The sequence below is a fragment of the Crinia signifera genome, chromosome 11 (genome assembly GCF_055691185.1).
Source record: "Crinia signifera chromosome 11, ASM5569118v1, whole genome shotgun sequence".
NCBI lineage: Eukaryota > Metazoa > Chordata > Amphibia > Anura > Myobatrachidae > Crinia > Crinia signifera.
The window spans coordinates 74,717,163-74,734,772 of record NC_139227.1 but is presented as its reverse complement, the minus strand read 5'-3'; the positions used below and the strand labels follow the sequence as shown (position 1 = coordinate 74,734,772).

The 17,610-nt window shown below is 44.8% G+C and overlaps 1 protein-coding gene across 3 annotated transcripts in view; it reads left to right on the top strand.

Moving 5' to 3' along the window:
- POLA2 (DNA polymerase alpha 2, accessory subunit) overlaps positions 1 to 17,610 on the top strand; it is a 189,706-nt gene that overhangs the window by 137,706 nt on the left and 34,390 nt on the right. For all 3 annotated transcript variants that reach the window (XM_083164934.1, XM_083164933.1, XM_083164935.1), the window contains 8 exons: positions 2,579 to 2,700; positions 4,826 to 4,911; positions 5,004 to 5,061; positions 7,718 to 7,827; positions 10,330 to 10,523; positions 10,729 to 10,817; positions 12,952 to 13,107; positions 15,258 to 15,320. In XM_083164934.1, the coding sequence (XP_083021060.1) occupies positions 2,579 to 2,700; positions 4,826 to 4,911; positions 5,004 to 5,061; positions 7,718 to 7,827; positions 10,330 to 10,523; positions 10,729 to 10,817; positions 12,952 to 13,107; positions 15,258 to 15,320 (878 nt within the window). The remainder of the gene's footprint in view (positions 1 to 2,578; positions 2,701 to 4,825; positions 4,912 to 5,003; positions 5,062 to 7,717; positions 7,828 to 10,329; positions 10,524 to 10,728; positions 10,818 to 12,951; positions 13,108 to 15,257; positions 15,321 to 17,610) is intronic.

Below are 17,610 nucleotides of genomic sequence, written 5' to 3'. Positions count from 1 at the left end.
TATTGCCCATTTAATGTAGTTCCAATTATTATGATGCATATACAATGAGTGGCTTTCCCCCTGCCCGGCTCTGTCAGTGGGGAGGGGTAATACAAGCAGATGAGCGGCTTTCCCGGCGATGATGCGAGAGCGCTCATCGTCGGGCCATACACACTGGGCGGCTTTGAGCTGAAAGGCGCTTAAACTTGGTGTTTCTTGGCTTTCAGCTCAAAATTGCCCAGTGTGTATGGTCCTTTAGTCAGCCCATTTAGTAAATGCCTAAAGATAGTCTACCGCTTCTAGATTGACAGAAATGGAAGTACACCAGCGATAGAGCAAAGGGAGCATGGTTGACAAGAGTTTTTCATGTTTTTTGTGCCAAATGTCAAAGAGGTCCCCGTGGTCACTGTTTATGTGCTGTGTCTCTCTCTCTATCTCCACTTGGATAGTAAAGTATGAGCCAAGTCGACCTGTGACATTCGGCACCAAAAAGTGAAAAAACTTGTGTCGACTATGTGACCACCGCACTAACGCTGGCATCTAACTTTCATTACTGTCGACCTGTAACTAGACCAGTGTTGGCTAACCTTGACACTCCAGCTACTGTCGACCTGTAACTAGACCAGTGTTGGCTAACCTTGACACTCCAGCTGTTGTTGAACTAATGCCCTGCATCAGTTTTATCATGGCCAAATAGTAAAACTGTAGCAGGGCATGCTGGGATGTGTAGTTTAACAACAGCTGGAGTGTTAGGGTTAGCCATCGCTGAACTAGACGGTGGCAAGCGTCATAATTGTGCCAACGAATGGTTTAAACATCTAATCAAACACATTGATGGTTTAAAACCATCGCATTCCAATGTCCATCCCCAGAGTCAATTTGGGTCAAAGGTGCAGTGTTCCAAAACCTGAGTTGGACTGGGATGTGGGTGGAAAAGGGATATGACTTGGAATCGCGCCCATCTAATACAGTCAGCATTCATATCTATGTATGCTTTCTCTGGACTATTTTCCACTAGATTTTATCTAAATGCCTTTTTTTTTTGGTATGTACAGATTACATAGTGAAGGTTGGTTAACTTTGCTTTTTTTTTAATAACCGTTCCCCAATAAATATAGTTCCCCTTGCTAGTGCACAAGTACACTGGTATACAGTACGTTTGAATTGATGCACATTTCACATTTAGCTCTGTGTCCACCTTGTGGCTCAGCACATACATTGTTTTGTCACTGTCCTGCATTATGTTAATTGCAGCTAACATTATTTTGTGGTTTGTGTTACCAGGTAACAAACCCTTTTGAAGTATAAATAGTAAAATGTATCAATTTAATGGGAACTCCTTACCTTTCTCAATTGCCTTATACCCATTTTAATTCCTGGGATTTTGTGCATGGGTACATCCTGGGTGCCACCCAGACTGACAGCCTGGCTCCGCTTACTGCCGAGTTGATGACCTCGCCAATGGTTACCGAGCCGGCGCTTCCTCCTATGCTGTCAATGGTTGCTGGGCGGCATTGACCTGGCTTACCCATTCACATTGCATCTTGAGCTGGGTGGAACCTCCAGAACAGTTGGAGACAATGCAATAAATGTTCTCTATTTTTATTTTTTATTTTTATTTTTAGACGAAACAATTTTCTGGTAATGTCTTTTGCCTGATTATTATTATTATTATTATTATTATTATTATTATTCATTTTTTTTTTTTACTTTTCTATTTCAATAATTATGCGATGTCTTGTGCTCTCCAAAAAATATCTGATGCCCACTAGCTTTCGTTAATCATGTTCCCCCTACTTGTCAACTGTTACCACACATACTTCAGTTTAATGCATATATACCTCTGTGCACAACAGCTTGACACACCTAGCCCCATATTCACTGATTTAACACAGATAAGATCCCACCCCTGTGTTGACTAGCTCCTCATAAAAATTAGGGATGTGCAGATCCAGATCTCAAAATGGGATCTTATTATCTGTTAGCTGTCACATGTTTTGGCTCCAAAACATGTGACAGCCGGATAGCAAGTAAGATCCCATTTTGAGATCCAGGTAAATCTGGATTGGCACATCCCTAATAAAAATACACCTGTACCCACCAGCATTTTCTGATCCTGTCCCAACATTTCTCAAACCTTATCGGAAGGGCCTTGGAGGATGTAATAGCAGCCTGCTCTAAGTGCACAGGCAGGTCCTTTAGCATTACATCCACGCAGTCAATGAGTGATGTACCATGAGACTACAACAGTCATGTGACACATGAACAGCTCTCATGAGTAGGGCCCTCTTCCCTCATGTTTTACCTTTTCATATTAAACCATCTTTGATGGCACCAAATCCTGTGGTTTTCGGCCATGCTGATAGTTATTCCGGTGCCCTCTGCTGATGCAGTTATGTGTATGTACCCTGTACTTGTCCTCTATTGTATTCCAATGTAAGTCGCTGTTTTGCTTGTTCGTTTCTGTATTCTGTAATTGGGCACTGTGGATCCCTTGTGGCGCCATATAAGTTAAGAATTATAATTAAGCGAACAAGGTCTTGGAGTAAACAATGTAAGTGTGCACTCAACTATTCTCTTATGTCCTTCTGTTTTGCAGTGGTTGAGCTCTGTACCATTCACAGACTCAATGAAGAACAGATAGTTGATGAATGGGTGGCCTTCAGTACTACTCGGAGTCTCTCTCTCACAGTTGGCAATCTCATTCTTCTAGAGCATGAGGTATGTCAAACAGATAACCATTGCTAAGTTCAGTAGACAATGTTAACACAGTTATTATATACCCACCTATTAGTACAATGGGAAAACCCTGCTGGCATAACCCTATTGAGAGACCAATCATGGCCGGCAAGCTGACATTTCTGTTGTATACACAGCTGGTTCTGTTTCAGTAGTGGGGGTGAGTGAAATACATCCACTACACTGGACTTACCTGATGGAGGTCTGCAGGTTATAACCCCTGTGTGGTACCGGCTATTATGGTATAGAGAATATGGCTTCAGTTTGTAAAGCTTGCCCCTGCGCTAAATTTAAATGATATGTATTGCCCATGGACTATTTATATTTAGAGATTATTTTTATTGTATGTATTAATTGAAGCATCAGGTGTCAGATACACATCGTAAGGACTAAAGGTACAATTGACAATAACACAAATTCAGACAATTATATAATAGATTAAAACAAAAAATGTAAAGGCAATCAAGGATTAAACCATTTGTTCTATTATGTAGGAGTCTGTTGTAATAGAAGTGAAGATAAGATCTCAAAGATGTGATTACCGCAGAGAATAGGTGCCTCCCCTCCTCCCCCAGCCCGGAGAACCTCGGCCAGTAATGTATGTTATTTAACACTAAGGGGTTATTCAATCCCAGGTCACGACTGTATGTCCCGACAGTCGTGACCCTGGCCCGTTCTCGGTCCGCTTGACTGATATTCGGCAGGCAGGATTCAATGTCCCGCCTGCCAAACGACAAAAAGGGAACGTGTCCGTGAGAAACTGCTGTAGATGGTTGAGATATGGCTGTCATCTCAACAATCCATGGCCGTTCTCGGCAAAACGTGCCTGACTGTCGGGTCCCTTCTGCCAAGATGCCTCTTCAATGCTGTCTGGAAAGACAGCATTGGATAGGCTCCCGCTGCTATTTCCCCCATCAAAAATAGTGGTGGGCGATTGAATACCCCCCCCCCCTAATTATAAAGGAGGATCGTTAGCTGCATTTTGCAACATATACCCTGATGAGTTCTGTATACTGCAGTGGATTTGGGTCTTTGGGGTATAAATTCTGTAACTCTTACGCAAAAAATTTTTTTTTTTTTTTTTTAGGATAACCTAGGCCCAATTAATTAAAAACAAGTAATAGAGCATAAAAAAAGAGGGTTAGAAGTTGCAGCCAAATTGTTAATATAGTCTTACAAGCTTCTGCAATTATTGCCAATCAAAGGGTGGCGTGGGCCAGTTGTGCCACTTGTTTGATGCAAAGCAGCTTAATTAGATCCCGTTTTGGGCATTCATGTAGGTGGCCAGATATTGAGATTTGTCAACTGGCAGCCAAATTATATTGGGGCCTGCTATTGCTGTTGGGCACTGGTTTATGTGAAATCTGGCGTCTGGATTGTGTATATTTTATTATTCATTTCCCAGACTGACTTTAAGCAAATGTCTATGCATGTGGGGTTACCTGAAAGCTTGTCATGGCATAATTTGCTGCCCTGGATTGAAATAATAAAAACTGAAAAATTGTGCTTTTAGTGATTATTTGGGGGAATATTTAAGCTGGGTGCACAAATGATATGCACAGTAACGATATTATCGTACATATTGTCTAACGTGTTTCAACTATGGGTTGTTAATGCCCCACCCCCACCCTAACATTCAGCAAAAGGATTTTATCGTGCGATCGTTCGTCCGAGTGCACCGCCTATATTGTTAACGTTATCGGCGGTCCAGCAAATCGGATAGTGTGTGTGTGTGTGTGTGTACCCAGCTTTATTGTTTTTGTAATACATGCTTCACTGATATGGGATCTAGATCACTTGTTCTTCTAAATCAAGGCCTCAAGGGTTTTTCTGTGTCTCCTATGTCTCATTATATCAAGAGTAGCCTATTTGTTATTACACCTTCTATGTGTCTCCTATGTTAGAGGGCACTGGCGTGGTAGCATCAAGCACCCAGTATCCAGCATTAACAGCTGTGTGTGTGTGTGTGTGTCCACAATGACTGGCCCTCACATTCTGCCATTACACACTATAAAAATAGAATGCAAATGACTTGTGTCTCACTGATGTAGATGTTACTGGCAAGCACATGAGATTATTCTGTATCTAACTTTCTGTCTTCCCTCAGAATCTCAATAAGAAAAATATTAGACCCCAGAATCTGAAGAAAGAAAAACATTGTGGCAATAGAGACATTAACAGCATTCAAGAACTGTATCCTTTTGCTGTTGTGCCATCAACACATTCATGGTGAATGGTGAAATGTTTCTCCCCTCCAGTGCATGGATCCTTAACGCTGTCTTCAGTATAGAAGTAGAGACTGAAGAGGAGAACCTGCTTGATTCATATACCACACCTGCCAAGGCAAGTCTGCGGGTTACATTTCATTATTTATCTGTATTTCCTGTGTGCTACATAGTGGAGAATGCATTCATCGGTTTGCTTTCATCTTCTTGTGTTTGGAATGCTGTATAGTATCAGCTCTGCTCCTCCCCGCTCGCCTCACCTCTCCAAGTGTTTTGCATGCCAATGGCCACTAGATGGCACCCAATGGAGTGATTGTGGTTGTTCGTTCAGGTGTGCATTGCTGCCGACACTGACATTACTGTTATGATGATCTGTCATTTTGACAGGCTGGTAACTAGTATAGTAAATGTGTTCAAGTGATGAATGATTTTGGATGGTATGCCATTTGCATCAGTGACCACAAATTGTTCTGACAGTGAGTGGTGTGAGCTAAAGGAGAAATAAAGTAAAACCCATATTTTTTCTGTATTTTTACCACATTTCCGAATGCACTAAACCCTGCATGTCAGGACTTGGTTGCAGATGGAAATGCCACCTATAGCTGTGTCCATCGTTTTCTAGGACGCAGTAGATAAGTTATAGACCAAATCGGATTGGTTGCTATGGGCAATATCACTTTTAATTTTAGTAAATTTACCCTTGTATGTGTTAACCCCGTGAAAATGCAGTTACTTATATGTGGATGCATTGCCACATGTGCCTCTGAATGTGTCTTTACCTCTCTAGTTGATAAAACTTCATTCATTAATGTCTCCATTTGGATTATGACTTTATTTCCTTTGAGGGTCTGCTGGGCAGAAGAGTCCCATGAGATGGGTACAGCTGATGTAGAGGTGTTTGTGTTTGATACCATTTTATATGGAAATGTATTATTTATAAATATGGGTGAGGAACTATTGTCTCTGTATTGTGCAGAGCTAGAAAAAAGTCTGTGGACGCAGGAGGGTTCTTAAGGTGTGTACACACGGTCAGATGTGCCTTAAGATGCGATCCACGATCAGATAGGATCGTGGATAGGATCTTAAGGCACATCCGATTTGCATACAATCTTCACTATATAGTGCAGATCTGCACTATGTAGTCAAGGCAGCCAAGACTTTCTGGCTTGCGATACGTGAACGCGCATCGGGATCGCAAGGGTTAAAACCCTTGCGATCTGCATCCGATTCCGATCCGATGTTGACTATATCGTCAACATCGGAAAGAAAATTGCACCGTGTGTACACAGCATTAGGCTCCCCCTCAGTCCGCAGCACCTGGCGCTTACTAAAATTAAATTTGGAACCAAATGTGAAACACAGGAGAATCAAACCTCTAGATTAACAGTTGCAGCAGGTGCAGGTGAGTCTGCTGGTAACTCACCAAGAAATTGCAAAAATAATTGGTTTTGCACTTGCACTGCTGAGTCTAGATTAGTACTCTCTGAACAATAGGACACCTGGACACACTGTAAACATCACATTTAGAATTTTAAATATGAAAAGACACGTTCATAAAAACTGAATGTACACATATAAGTAAATTAAAAAGTAGATACAATAAAATAATTTGTAACTTCTCATATACTTGGTTGCAATATGAGGTAAGCGCTTGAATAAAGGCAGTATCGATAGCCAACTCGAATGAGGTCACAAATTAATTAATAAGTGGGGGATGGATTCCAGGAGCAATATGAAGTCAATAATGGATTAGATCAGCCAGAGTGTTAGTAGCGGGGGGTAGTTTGTTAGATGAATTGGGGAAGGTGCAAGCCAAAACAGTCAAAATGAAAATAGGGACCAAGCTGCGTGTAACCTGCTGGCGCATGCAACACCAGGTGGTAGAGTTTCATGTAATGCAATAGATCCTTAGGTTATGCTCACCCTCCTTGGTAGTGGATTCTGGAGGGATCGGGGAGCCCGATGACACGGCGGCTCGACCCGATATACGTGACGTTGTGTCGCCCGTGAGTGAGTGCTCCGGTGGGATGCGGTAGATTAATAAGCCGTGGGATAGAATTCCTGGAGCCGAAGGCTGCAGGCAATAGGTGGGCTCCAAATATAATAGCAGAGACAAGTCGAATGAGCCGGCTCCGTGTGCAGAGAATTGTGACCTCAGAGATGGGTTGGCTCAGGGGCGGAAATGACGTCGACGCGTTTAGTTTCCTAGGCAACCGGAAACTTTTTCAAGACTCTGGAAGGTCTTGAAAGAGTTTCTGGTTGCCTAGGAAATGAAACGAGTCAACGTCATTACCAATTCTCATTGCGTAGAGCTAGGCTAATGCAGTTTTAGCTTTTACTACATGTACTGTCCAGTCGCTTGCCTCTTACATTTGTAGGCATACGTGTATATAGACTTGTATGGCTGCTGCAGAAATGCTGCGGTTCTGTCCCCATGCATATGCGGGCGGGATGAAGTGTGTCGAGGGCAGGCGGCTGATGTCATATGACATCAGCCGCCCACCCTGTCTTTGTCTCACTGTCGGCAAATATAGTCTGCACTGACTTCTGGGAGGGCAGGTTAAATCATTCGACGCTTGCTGATGGGAGGGGGTTTGTCGGGCAGGCTCCACAACTGCTTGGTAAGCTGCAGTTTACCGATACGAACCAGGCCCTAAATTAGGCCCTTTTGTCTTTCTTGCCTTTGGTCCTGTGTACTCACTGGGGATTTGTATTCCACAGGTCTTGTTAGATCTAATTGCCGGTAATCTTTTAAATGACCTTCTTTTCCGCAGGGTTCACAGAAGCGCATTTTGTCCACACCGGAGAATCCTCAGTCCAAACGCGTTCCGTCCATGACCCGAAGCCCCCATCTTCTCTTCTCTCCCGCTAGCTTCTCACCCAGGTATCCTTTTCAGAAATGTCTGTTTTTTTCTCTTGGTGGTGGGATGAACAATGGTGTAATGTGTTCACACTAGTGCACTGGTTCCCACACTGTGTACCGCAGCACCTTGGGACTTGCAGGGGTGCCCTGGATTGGTGGTCCAGGACCAATTCAAGTTTTCTATGTCCATTATAATAGTCAAATTGTGGATAAACAGCAGAGAATTCTGTCCATTATCACATAACGGATCCTAAGGATGAGATATAAACACGTTATTTAACCTAATATATGTTTCTGACTTTCTAAATAAGAAACCTTTAGCCTAGGGCTGCCGCGAAAACATTTCTGATGCTTCGGGGTGTCGCGATTCCAAAACTTTAGGAACCTCTGCACTAGTGTATTATTGTTGCACGTCCTAGAATATAAGCACTGGGATTCTCTTTGCCACATCCAGATTTGCACAATGAAATGGCTAAACTGTTAGGTGGGTACTTGTGAGTTATCTGGGCGCCCGATTTCTAAATCGGGTCGGATCGGGCACATCGCATCGCATGCGACCATCGGATGCGATGCGATGACCCGATTTTTCCATAGGAATCAATGTTAAAATGGACTGAGTCCATTTTAACATGGAATTCAATGGGAAAAAGGGGTTCTTTTCATACCCCTACTATCCAAGTGGGCATGGAGTTGGATATAAACCTGTGGCGAGCGTAGCTCGCCACCGAGCCCGAAGCGTAGCGAGCCCCGCGAGGGGACACAGAATACCGTCCCCTCGCGGGGCTCGCTACGCTCGCCACGCTTCGGGCTCGGTGGCTCGCTACGCTCGCCACAGGTTTATATCCAACTCCATGCCCACTTGGATAGTAGGGGTATGAAAAGGACCCCTTTTTCCATAGGAATCATTTTAACATTGATTCCTATGGAAAAATCGGGGTCATCGCATGCGATGCGATACATCAAAAAATCGGGCGCCGAGATAACTCACAAGTACCGTTAGGTGTCTTCTGTAGGAAAGTTAGGGAGCGTAATATTGGTAACGACATGCGAGGGAGCCGCTGAATTGGTTTCCAGTAGGACTTTAGACATGCAGCATTGGATCACCTTTGCAACCATCGGCCGCATTTGCTGCAGCCATTGCCCATCTGAGTAAGCCTAAGCTTACAGAATGACTGACTGCTGAGCTCCTCCACGCGGGCCAGAAAGTCTGCATTTGAAGATGTAACTGTAGCCTACCTATGACTACATAACGGTAGAGGGCCTGCCTAATGGGGCCCACACGCTCAGCACACAGCGTTGCACACCGCCGTGTCAGCGCTGTGTGCTGCGGAGCGATCTGTCAGGGTCAGTGTCCTCCAGTGAGAACAATGGCCCTGTCTGGCGATCTGACTGCAGGAGCTTAATTGCCCAGCGATAGCGACATGCGGCGCCGTGCATCGCTATGGTCCCGACACAGAGCGATGTAGGGTAATTTCGAATCAATCTAGTCAGATTGCTTACAAAATGGGCTAAAATTTCCCCATGTGTAGGACCCATTAGAACGCCCTTTCCTTCCACCATCCCACCTCAGGTGGATGAAAGCGCCAGAATCACGCACACACAGATGCGTATACATGTGACCAAATTCTGGGCATGTGCAGAGTTATTGCATGCAATATAAGCTGTACAAACGTGTGTGTATAGCTCACTCTGGGGTAGATTTATTAATATTGCGCTAAGGAACCTTATGGGCGCAGGTTCGCTTCACCACTTTATCGTGGCGAAGAGAACCTGACTTTCGCCCGAATCTATTAATCTTTGTGTGCACGTGATGGGAGTGCGTTATCCCCTCCTGCCGGGGATACGCTTCCTCCCATAACGAATGCTCCATAGGCATATCTTCTGCGCATGCGCCGGATACCTTGGTCTTGCGTTGTGTACCCGGCGCATGCGCAGTTTTCCGCTTGCTGGTCTCTGGCGTCTTCAAATTCAAACTGCGCATGTGCCGGGTAATGTTCGCCGGGGATGCTGTGTACCCGGCGCATGTGCAGTTTGAATTTGCAGATGACGGAGACCAGCAAGCGGCGCGGAACACAGCAGGAGAGACCCACAGCACCAGATAATTCTGGCGATATGTACGGAAAAAAGAGGAGCGCGCCCAGTTAGATAACGTATAACGTTATCCCTCCTTCCCCATAGCGCCGCCGTTACAGCACGCGCACAGCGGGTTTGATAGATGAGGGGGAAGCGCTATCCTCTGCTTTAGCGCACGAGGATAGCGCATATGCCCCATAGCGCTGTTTGATAAATCTACCCCTCTGCTGTGCGTTTTACTGCAGATCTCCCCATTTCTCTGGACTATTATTTTGTGATTTTCTATTCAGGGACAGACAGATTAGTCCATTTTATGCCATGCTTATTTTTCAGTTGGCTCTAGGTTTTGAGCTGTGCATATGTTAACATTTGTTTTCATTTTACATTTTTCTAAATATAAAATATATTAAATCCAAACCGCACACATTTTATTATTTACTTTCTCCACAGTGCCACCCCATCACAGAAGTACAGCTCCCGCGGGAACCGGGGGGAAGTGGTAACCTCTTATGGTGAGGTGCAGGGAACATCATGGAGTGGAGGAAGTGGAAAAAACACCAAAGTTGAGGTTCTCAACCCACAGGAGGAGTCGCTAACTAAATCGTACAAGTACATGTTTCAGAAGTTGATGGACATCCGAGATGGTAATTTTTAGTTACTCATACATTTAATGGAGACTATTCATAGAATTCATTTTTAGCATATTAGAAATCTGCGGCGGTTACTGATTGTGTGATTAATGGCTCTGTGTTGGTAGGTCTGGTGCCATCCTGGCGTCTCTTGTCCTGTCTGTGTAATGGTGATGGTAATGTTTGCATCTCACAGTTTTTTTCTTTTACCCCCTGATAGTAGTGAGCAGTAAAATAGAAGAGATTGGAGAAGCCCTGAAGAATAATTTTCATATTGAAGACTTTACTTCGGTATCTTTTCCAGCGCAAGTAAGTGGAGATGGTCATAAATATTCCTTTGCTTTTTCTAGGTTAGAACAAATTGATGATGTTTTCCATTCATTCATTTTTTTTTCTTAATTAATAGACTTGTTTTTACTTGATTTGACCATTAAAAAAGTGATATCCCCCTGCTCATGAGTTCTTATAGGGTGTACACACTGTTTAATTTGAACTATTTTTCTATTTCTTTTTGCTTATTGAATCTAAATCGACTGCATTCGATTTGACCCCGATGCGCGCCATCTAATTCTAATAGAAAAATAGACTGTGCAGGCAAGACTGTGTATTCAATCACCGGCGACCATCTGCTGAGGGGGAGATGGCCGCCGGGCCCTATTCAATGCTGTCTTCCCTGACCGCATTGAACAGGGGAGCTCGGCAGAACGAGCCCGACTTCACAAGCAGTCGGGCTCGTTCTGCCGGGACGTGACAAGCTGCAGCTCGTGGCCGCGCCCCCTTCTCGGCCCACTGCAGACGGGACATTGAATCCCGCCTGCGTGTTCTCGGTCGAGCAGAACAAGCTCGACAGCTGTGACCCCAAGATTGAATACACCCCTATATCATAGAGGTATGTACTATATAGTCCTGGGGTAGCCAACTTCAGTCCTCGGGAGCTTCCAACAATGTTTTCCAGATCTCCTCACAGAATCACAAGTGAAGTAATTAGCTCCACCTGTGGATCTTTGAAAATCTTTCAGCTAGTAATGAGTGCACCTGTGCAGCAGCTAGGTTGTCTGGAAAATGTGAACTGTTGGTAGCTCTCGAGGACCGTGGTTGGCTTACCACTGATATAGTCTAATTCGAATGTGTACACGGCGCAGTGCGATTCAATTGGGTTTGAATAGACAGTACATTGCACCGTATGTACACTCCTTTACTTTCTAATGAGTCTTTGATCAAATGCTCAGATTTATAATCCAAGAAAAACAGAGTCCCTTCAGTTTTAGTAAATCAAACATTTGATTTGATGGGATTCATTTAAGAAATATTAAAATCCAAAAATAATGGGGAAAAAAAGCCATATATAGAGCTGCAAGGTCTTTCATTGTGGATGGCCACTAAATCTGGTATTTGAAATCTGGAGGGGGAGTTTCATAAATTGCGTTTTTCGATGTGTGAGATGCTAGCAACCAATCAGATGCTAGCTGTTCTCCTCTATGGCCAGTATTCAATGCCTCTGATTCGCCATTTTTTTTTTACAGCGACTCTGGCAATTCGCCTTTTTTCTGGCGAATTTTCTCACAGAAAAAACAATTCGCCCTATTCAATGGACACATTTCGCTGCAAATGAAGAGCGAATGGCTGGCGATTCACAGTTTGTGATTCACCGCGATTCGCTGGTGGTGTTCAATGGGGTTTTCAGTGGAATTCGCCGAGAGTGTATTCAATGCTGAAGTGGAGAACTGCTTTCTCCAGTGATATTCGCCAGGATTCTCCATTTTACCTTCGTCATCTTTTTTAGGTGAACTGGAATGTGATCTTTGAAAATAAAGGGTTTTTTATTTTGGTGTAAAAAAAAACAGATTTTTTTTTTTCTGTGAAGGGGCATGCTATTTTTATTCATGTCCTTGCAGCACATGAATATATTTTAATTATTTTTTTTTTGACAATATATATATTTTTTTTACACATTCACCAGCAGGGGGCAGAGCCGGGAGCCGCTCATTAATATTTATATATTCACTGCACACTGATCCCGATCATTACATATGCACGATCGGGACCAGTGTGTAGCGGCTCCCTAACACAGCCCCCTGCCAGCTCTGGGGGGCTCTCCCTGTGTCCCCGACAGCCCTCCTTCACCTCCAGTGTCCGGCGTAGGCAGGGAGGCTTCCATCTCCCTGCCTGCAGCCGTCCTCCGGCTCCCTGCGGCATTCGCCGGGGGGGGGGGGGGGGTTAAAATTCGCCGCCAGGGGCAGCAAGTAAGTATTGAATACCTGCCTCTGTGATCAAAGTGATAAACTACAGTACAAACATAACTAAAGAATGTGTATATATGCACTACATAACTATACACGTGGCATATAACCTTTCTGCATGTGTTATAGGACCTGGTATGCTAGGGCACTTCAAACTAGAACTTCTATTTTATACTTTTTTTTTTTTTTTCTCCCCTCTTTAGGAGACTGTGACCGTGCTCGGACAGATTGGCTGTGACAGCAATGGGAGACTGAATGCTAAATCTGTTATCCTGGAAGGGGACCGGGAGAATTCATCAGGGATGCAAGTCGCAGTGGATTTGTCAGAATTGAAGGAATATTCATTTTTTCCTGGACAGGTATTTGATTGATTAGGGGTGTGTTTTGGTCTAGCCCAGTGGTTCCCAAACTGTGCCGCAGCTCCCTGGGGTGCCTCAGGACACTTGCAGGGGTGCCACGTGTTGGTGGTCCAGCAAACAAATTCTGATACTCTAGGGTGCCGTGATTCAAAAAGGATTGGCAACCCGTTGTCTAGTATGTAGTATAGTGTGTATGTGTGTGTAGTACTAGCATGTAGTGAAGTGGAGAGGCCTTGGTGCAGACGCTGCTTCTGTAACTATACAATGAAATGAGGGATATCCCATGTTGATAAGGAAACCAACAGATAAATCTTTCAATTATCTGCCTATTTTTTTTTTTTTTAAACTCTTTATTTATTTCAAGGAGAGCGCATTGTAGAATAAACAGTAACATAAACAGACGGCATCAATATAAAAGAGACAAATGCATTTCTCCACATATTTTTCAAATGTGTAACATAAGAGAGAAACAAAAAAAGAAGCAAACATCGGGGTTGAACGGGGAGAGGGGGGGAGGGGGGGGGTTGAGATTGAGCAGAGCATTTACTAATGAGAAGGAGTACAGAAATTATTAATGCAGTAAACATTTGTATTGTTGTTATGCAAGGCATTGAGGGGTAAACGCATAGCTAGAGATTTCCAAAAGGAGAGGGGTTAACTGCTGAGTGAATGTGAGGGTGGGGTGTGGTCATCCTTAGCGAGGAGCCAGGGTCCCCATATTAAGTCAAATTTGCGGGGGTGGTCATGTAAGTAGTACGTGATCTTTTCCATACTTGCGACAAACCATATATAATTATTCAAAGCGGGGATGGTTGGGGCTGCTGGAGACTTCCAGTTTTTGGCAATTAGCGATTTAGCTGCTGTTAGTACATGGGATAAGAGTTTATTCATAGATGGATCTAGGTTAGGGAAGGGGCGAGATAGTAGGAACGACCACGGGTCTAGTGGCAATGATATCCCAGATAGGGACTTCAGTATGTCCAGAACTTTTTGCCAGAATGGGGTAATCTGGGGGCAGTTCCACCAGATATGGAGCAGGGTTCCACGCTGCCCACATCCTCGCCAGCAAACGGGAGGAAGAGGGAAACATCTTAGATAACCTGTCGGGGGTATAATACCATCTATAATATAGCTTGTAGGAGGTCTCCTTAAGCCTGGATCTGCCTATTGTTAAGGCCCCCGTACACTACGCGTTTTGGCCCCGATTTCACCCGATTCTGGAGGATTGGGCCGAAAAATCGGGTGAGACTGGGCAAATTGCGTAGTGTATGACATCCGATCTGATCCGATGCGCGGTCCCGTGTACATCGGATCAGATCCGGATGTCGGACGGTCAGCACATAAGATTAATCATGTTCATCCGTCCGGGGGAGTGACAGGAGCAGGCTGGGGGCGGGGTCCGGTCCTGGGTACCTGTAGGTGCAGGCTGTAATCTGTTTTGTGCACTGGGAGAGCCTCTGCCTCTTCAGATGTAGCAGCGCTGCGGCAGGCAGGGTCAGGAGCGGGGACCGCAGATGCAGAGAGACCGGGGGCGCGGCGCGAGAATAGAAAGAAATCCCATTCAAAGAACTGGGCGGCCGCTGATTGGCTGAGAACTCAGCCAATCAGCGGCTGCCCAGTCTTTTGAATAGCATGGTTTCTATTCTCCCGCTCGGCCTGGGGACCGCTGGGGGCCTTTAGTCTTGTTTGACATATATAGCCATGAAATGTCTCTTAAAGCTAGTCACACACACCATGCTGGGTTGGTTGGTAGCTTTAACCAGTAGAGAGTGAGTGAGTGATCAGCCCCATCACTGCCTTGTGAACTCATTATTATGTCACTGTGAAACGCTTGCTTGTATTAAATCATTTATGTGGAGCGTAACCGTGTTCATTGGAGATGTTACATGTTATAGTCCAGATTGCCATAGAATAAAAAGGGGCATTATTCATTTTCCACTGGGTGTACAAAACATATGACTCTCCATCTGGGTTCTAGTTCTGTAGCCACCTTCATCAGAGGTGTTTGCTCGTACCATACCTGCTTTTGGCTGGGATATTTAGCTGCAGGATCTTATTTATATGATCTCTATCACTAACAGGAGATTTGGCAGCCATAGCGCTTTTTACAAGGCTCAAAATACTAGGATTGTCTGTTTCTTGTGTTCCAGGTCGTCGTTATGGAAGGAACCAACAGCTCAGGAAGAAAATTTGTGGCTTCAAAACTTTATGAGGTAACTTCACATTGTGTCATTGACTAATTTAAACTAATTACAGGAAACTTAATCTAGGACATCTGTCATTACAATGCCTGATAGAAATCACTGTAAAGGCCCCCATACATTAGTCTGACTTGTCCAAAGGACAAGTCGGACCTGATTTCCCCCTGCAGCTCCCCGGGAGGGGGACACACGATTTGGCACTTGATGTGCCAAGTTTTGCAAATGATACATCGCATGCGATGTATCATTTGCAACTCCCGGGGAGCTGCAATGTGGAGCGAGCAGGGGGGCCGGGGACATCGAGGTGGCGGGCGGGGGATGCTGCAAGGCGGCCGGGGGGCGGACGCATGCTGCTAGTAGTGTGGATGCTGCGGGGGACACAGGCGGCAGTAACATAGAGCCGGGCGGGGGGAGCTGGGAGCTGTCAGTACTGAAAAAAAAAAAAGCCCATACAATGAATGGGCAGCCTGTGATTGGCTGAGCGCTCTCTCAGCCAATTGCTGACAGGCTGAGAGAGCGCTCAGCCAATCACAGGCTGCCCATTCATTGTATGGGCTTTTTTTTTTTTTTTCAGTGCTGACAGCTCCCGGCTCCCCCCGCCCGGCTTTATGTCACTGCCGCCTGTGTCCCCCACAGCGTCCGCACTACTAGCGGCGTGTGTCCCCCCCCCCCTACCCGGACGGAGCATGACAGCTCCCTGCTCCGGCTCCCCCCCTCCCTCGCCGGCGTCTCCCGCCCCCCTCCCTCGCCGGCGTCCTCAGAGTCCCCACGGCTGCACATAAGATTTATCTTATGTGCAGCCGGTCCGACGTCCTGACTCTGACCCGATGCGCACGGGACCGCGCATCGGGTCGGACCGGGTGTCAAAACCTGCGATTTGGTCCGATTTCACTGCCCGATCCATCTGGATCGGGTGAAATCGGGGCCAAATCGCATAGTGTATGGCGGCCTTAAATGTATTTTATACAGAACAATGGTTTTATATTTGCTGTGCACAGAATGTTCAGGGGAGACTTCTCAGTACTTGGGTGAAGAATCAACCATTTATCTCCTAACTGTCAATTTTATAGCTCAGACTGTAAAATGACATTTTAATCAGTACTTTTATTTCTGTTTATTACTGTGGGCAAGATGTACTAAAGGCAAAAGGCAAAGAAAAAACCAAACCCTCTTTTGAGGGTTGTTTATTTATTTATTTTCCCCTTTTTTTATGCATTTCCAAATTAACTAAAGCCCCAGGGCTCCATTGCAGATGGTAACGCCAACGCTTGGTGAGGAATCAGACACGCATGCGGAGAGGAACCATTGGGGTCATAGACCAGGCACCGGCAGTGATTGCAAAAGCCAGCAAATAGTCATTCAGAATTTTGCACAACTGTCTCCTCTCCACTTGCAGCAAAACGTGCACCACATGGTGGTAGTGGTGTGTTCCTAAAGCTTAGCAACGTCATGTAGATGGAACTGTCGGCTATGTAGACCTATTGATGAATACATAAGCCTATTTTCAAAGGTAGCTTTTCCACCATGGGTAGTGTGTGTGCACACTGCTGAGAACTGTAAACCCAAATAAAGGAATAGGGGTGATTATTTATTTATATATATATATATATATATATATATATATATATATATATATATATATATATATATATATATATATATATATATATATATATATATATATATATATATATCTAAAATGAAAAAAAGAAGCGCTCCATAGTGCAGATTATCCTGATAAGCAGTTTTATTCTTTAAAAAAAGTTCCCAAGGTTCAGACAACAAAGGTCACGTACCACAATAGGCGGTATCAGTACCGCACAATAAAAGCATATGTCACAGTGTCTCACTGTTAGTTGGAGCGGTTACACTCTCCGTCTCCGTCTCACTCGCCTGAATGACGCTAGACCACGCCCCTACGCGTTTCGTCACTTCGGACTTCGTCAGAGGGCCCTCTGACGAAGTCCGAAGTGACGAAACGCGTAGGGGCGTGGTCTAGCGTCATTCAGGCGAGTGAGACGGAGACGGAGAGTGTAACCGCTCCAACTAACAGTGAGACACTGTGACATATGCTTTTATTGTGCGGTACTGATACCGCCTATTGTGGTACGTGACCTTTGTTGTCTGAACCTTGGGAACTTTTTTTAAAGAATAAAACTGCTTATCAGGATAATCTGCACTATGGAGCGCTTCTTTTTTTCATTTTAGACACAAATTACTCCTGTGGATCCAGGAACCCTCACGGGCAATAAGAAGCAGCCGGTCCCATTTACGGACTCTAGTGCTAGGGGAGAGAGGAAAG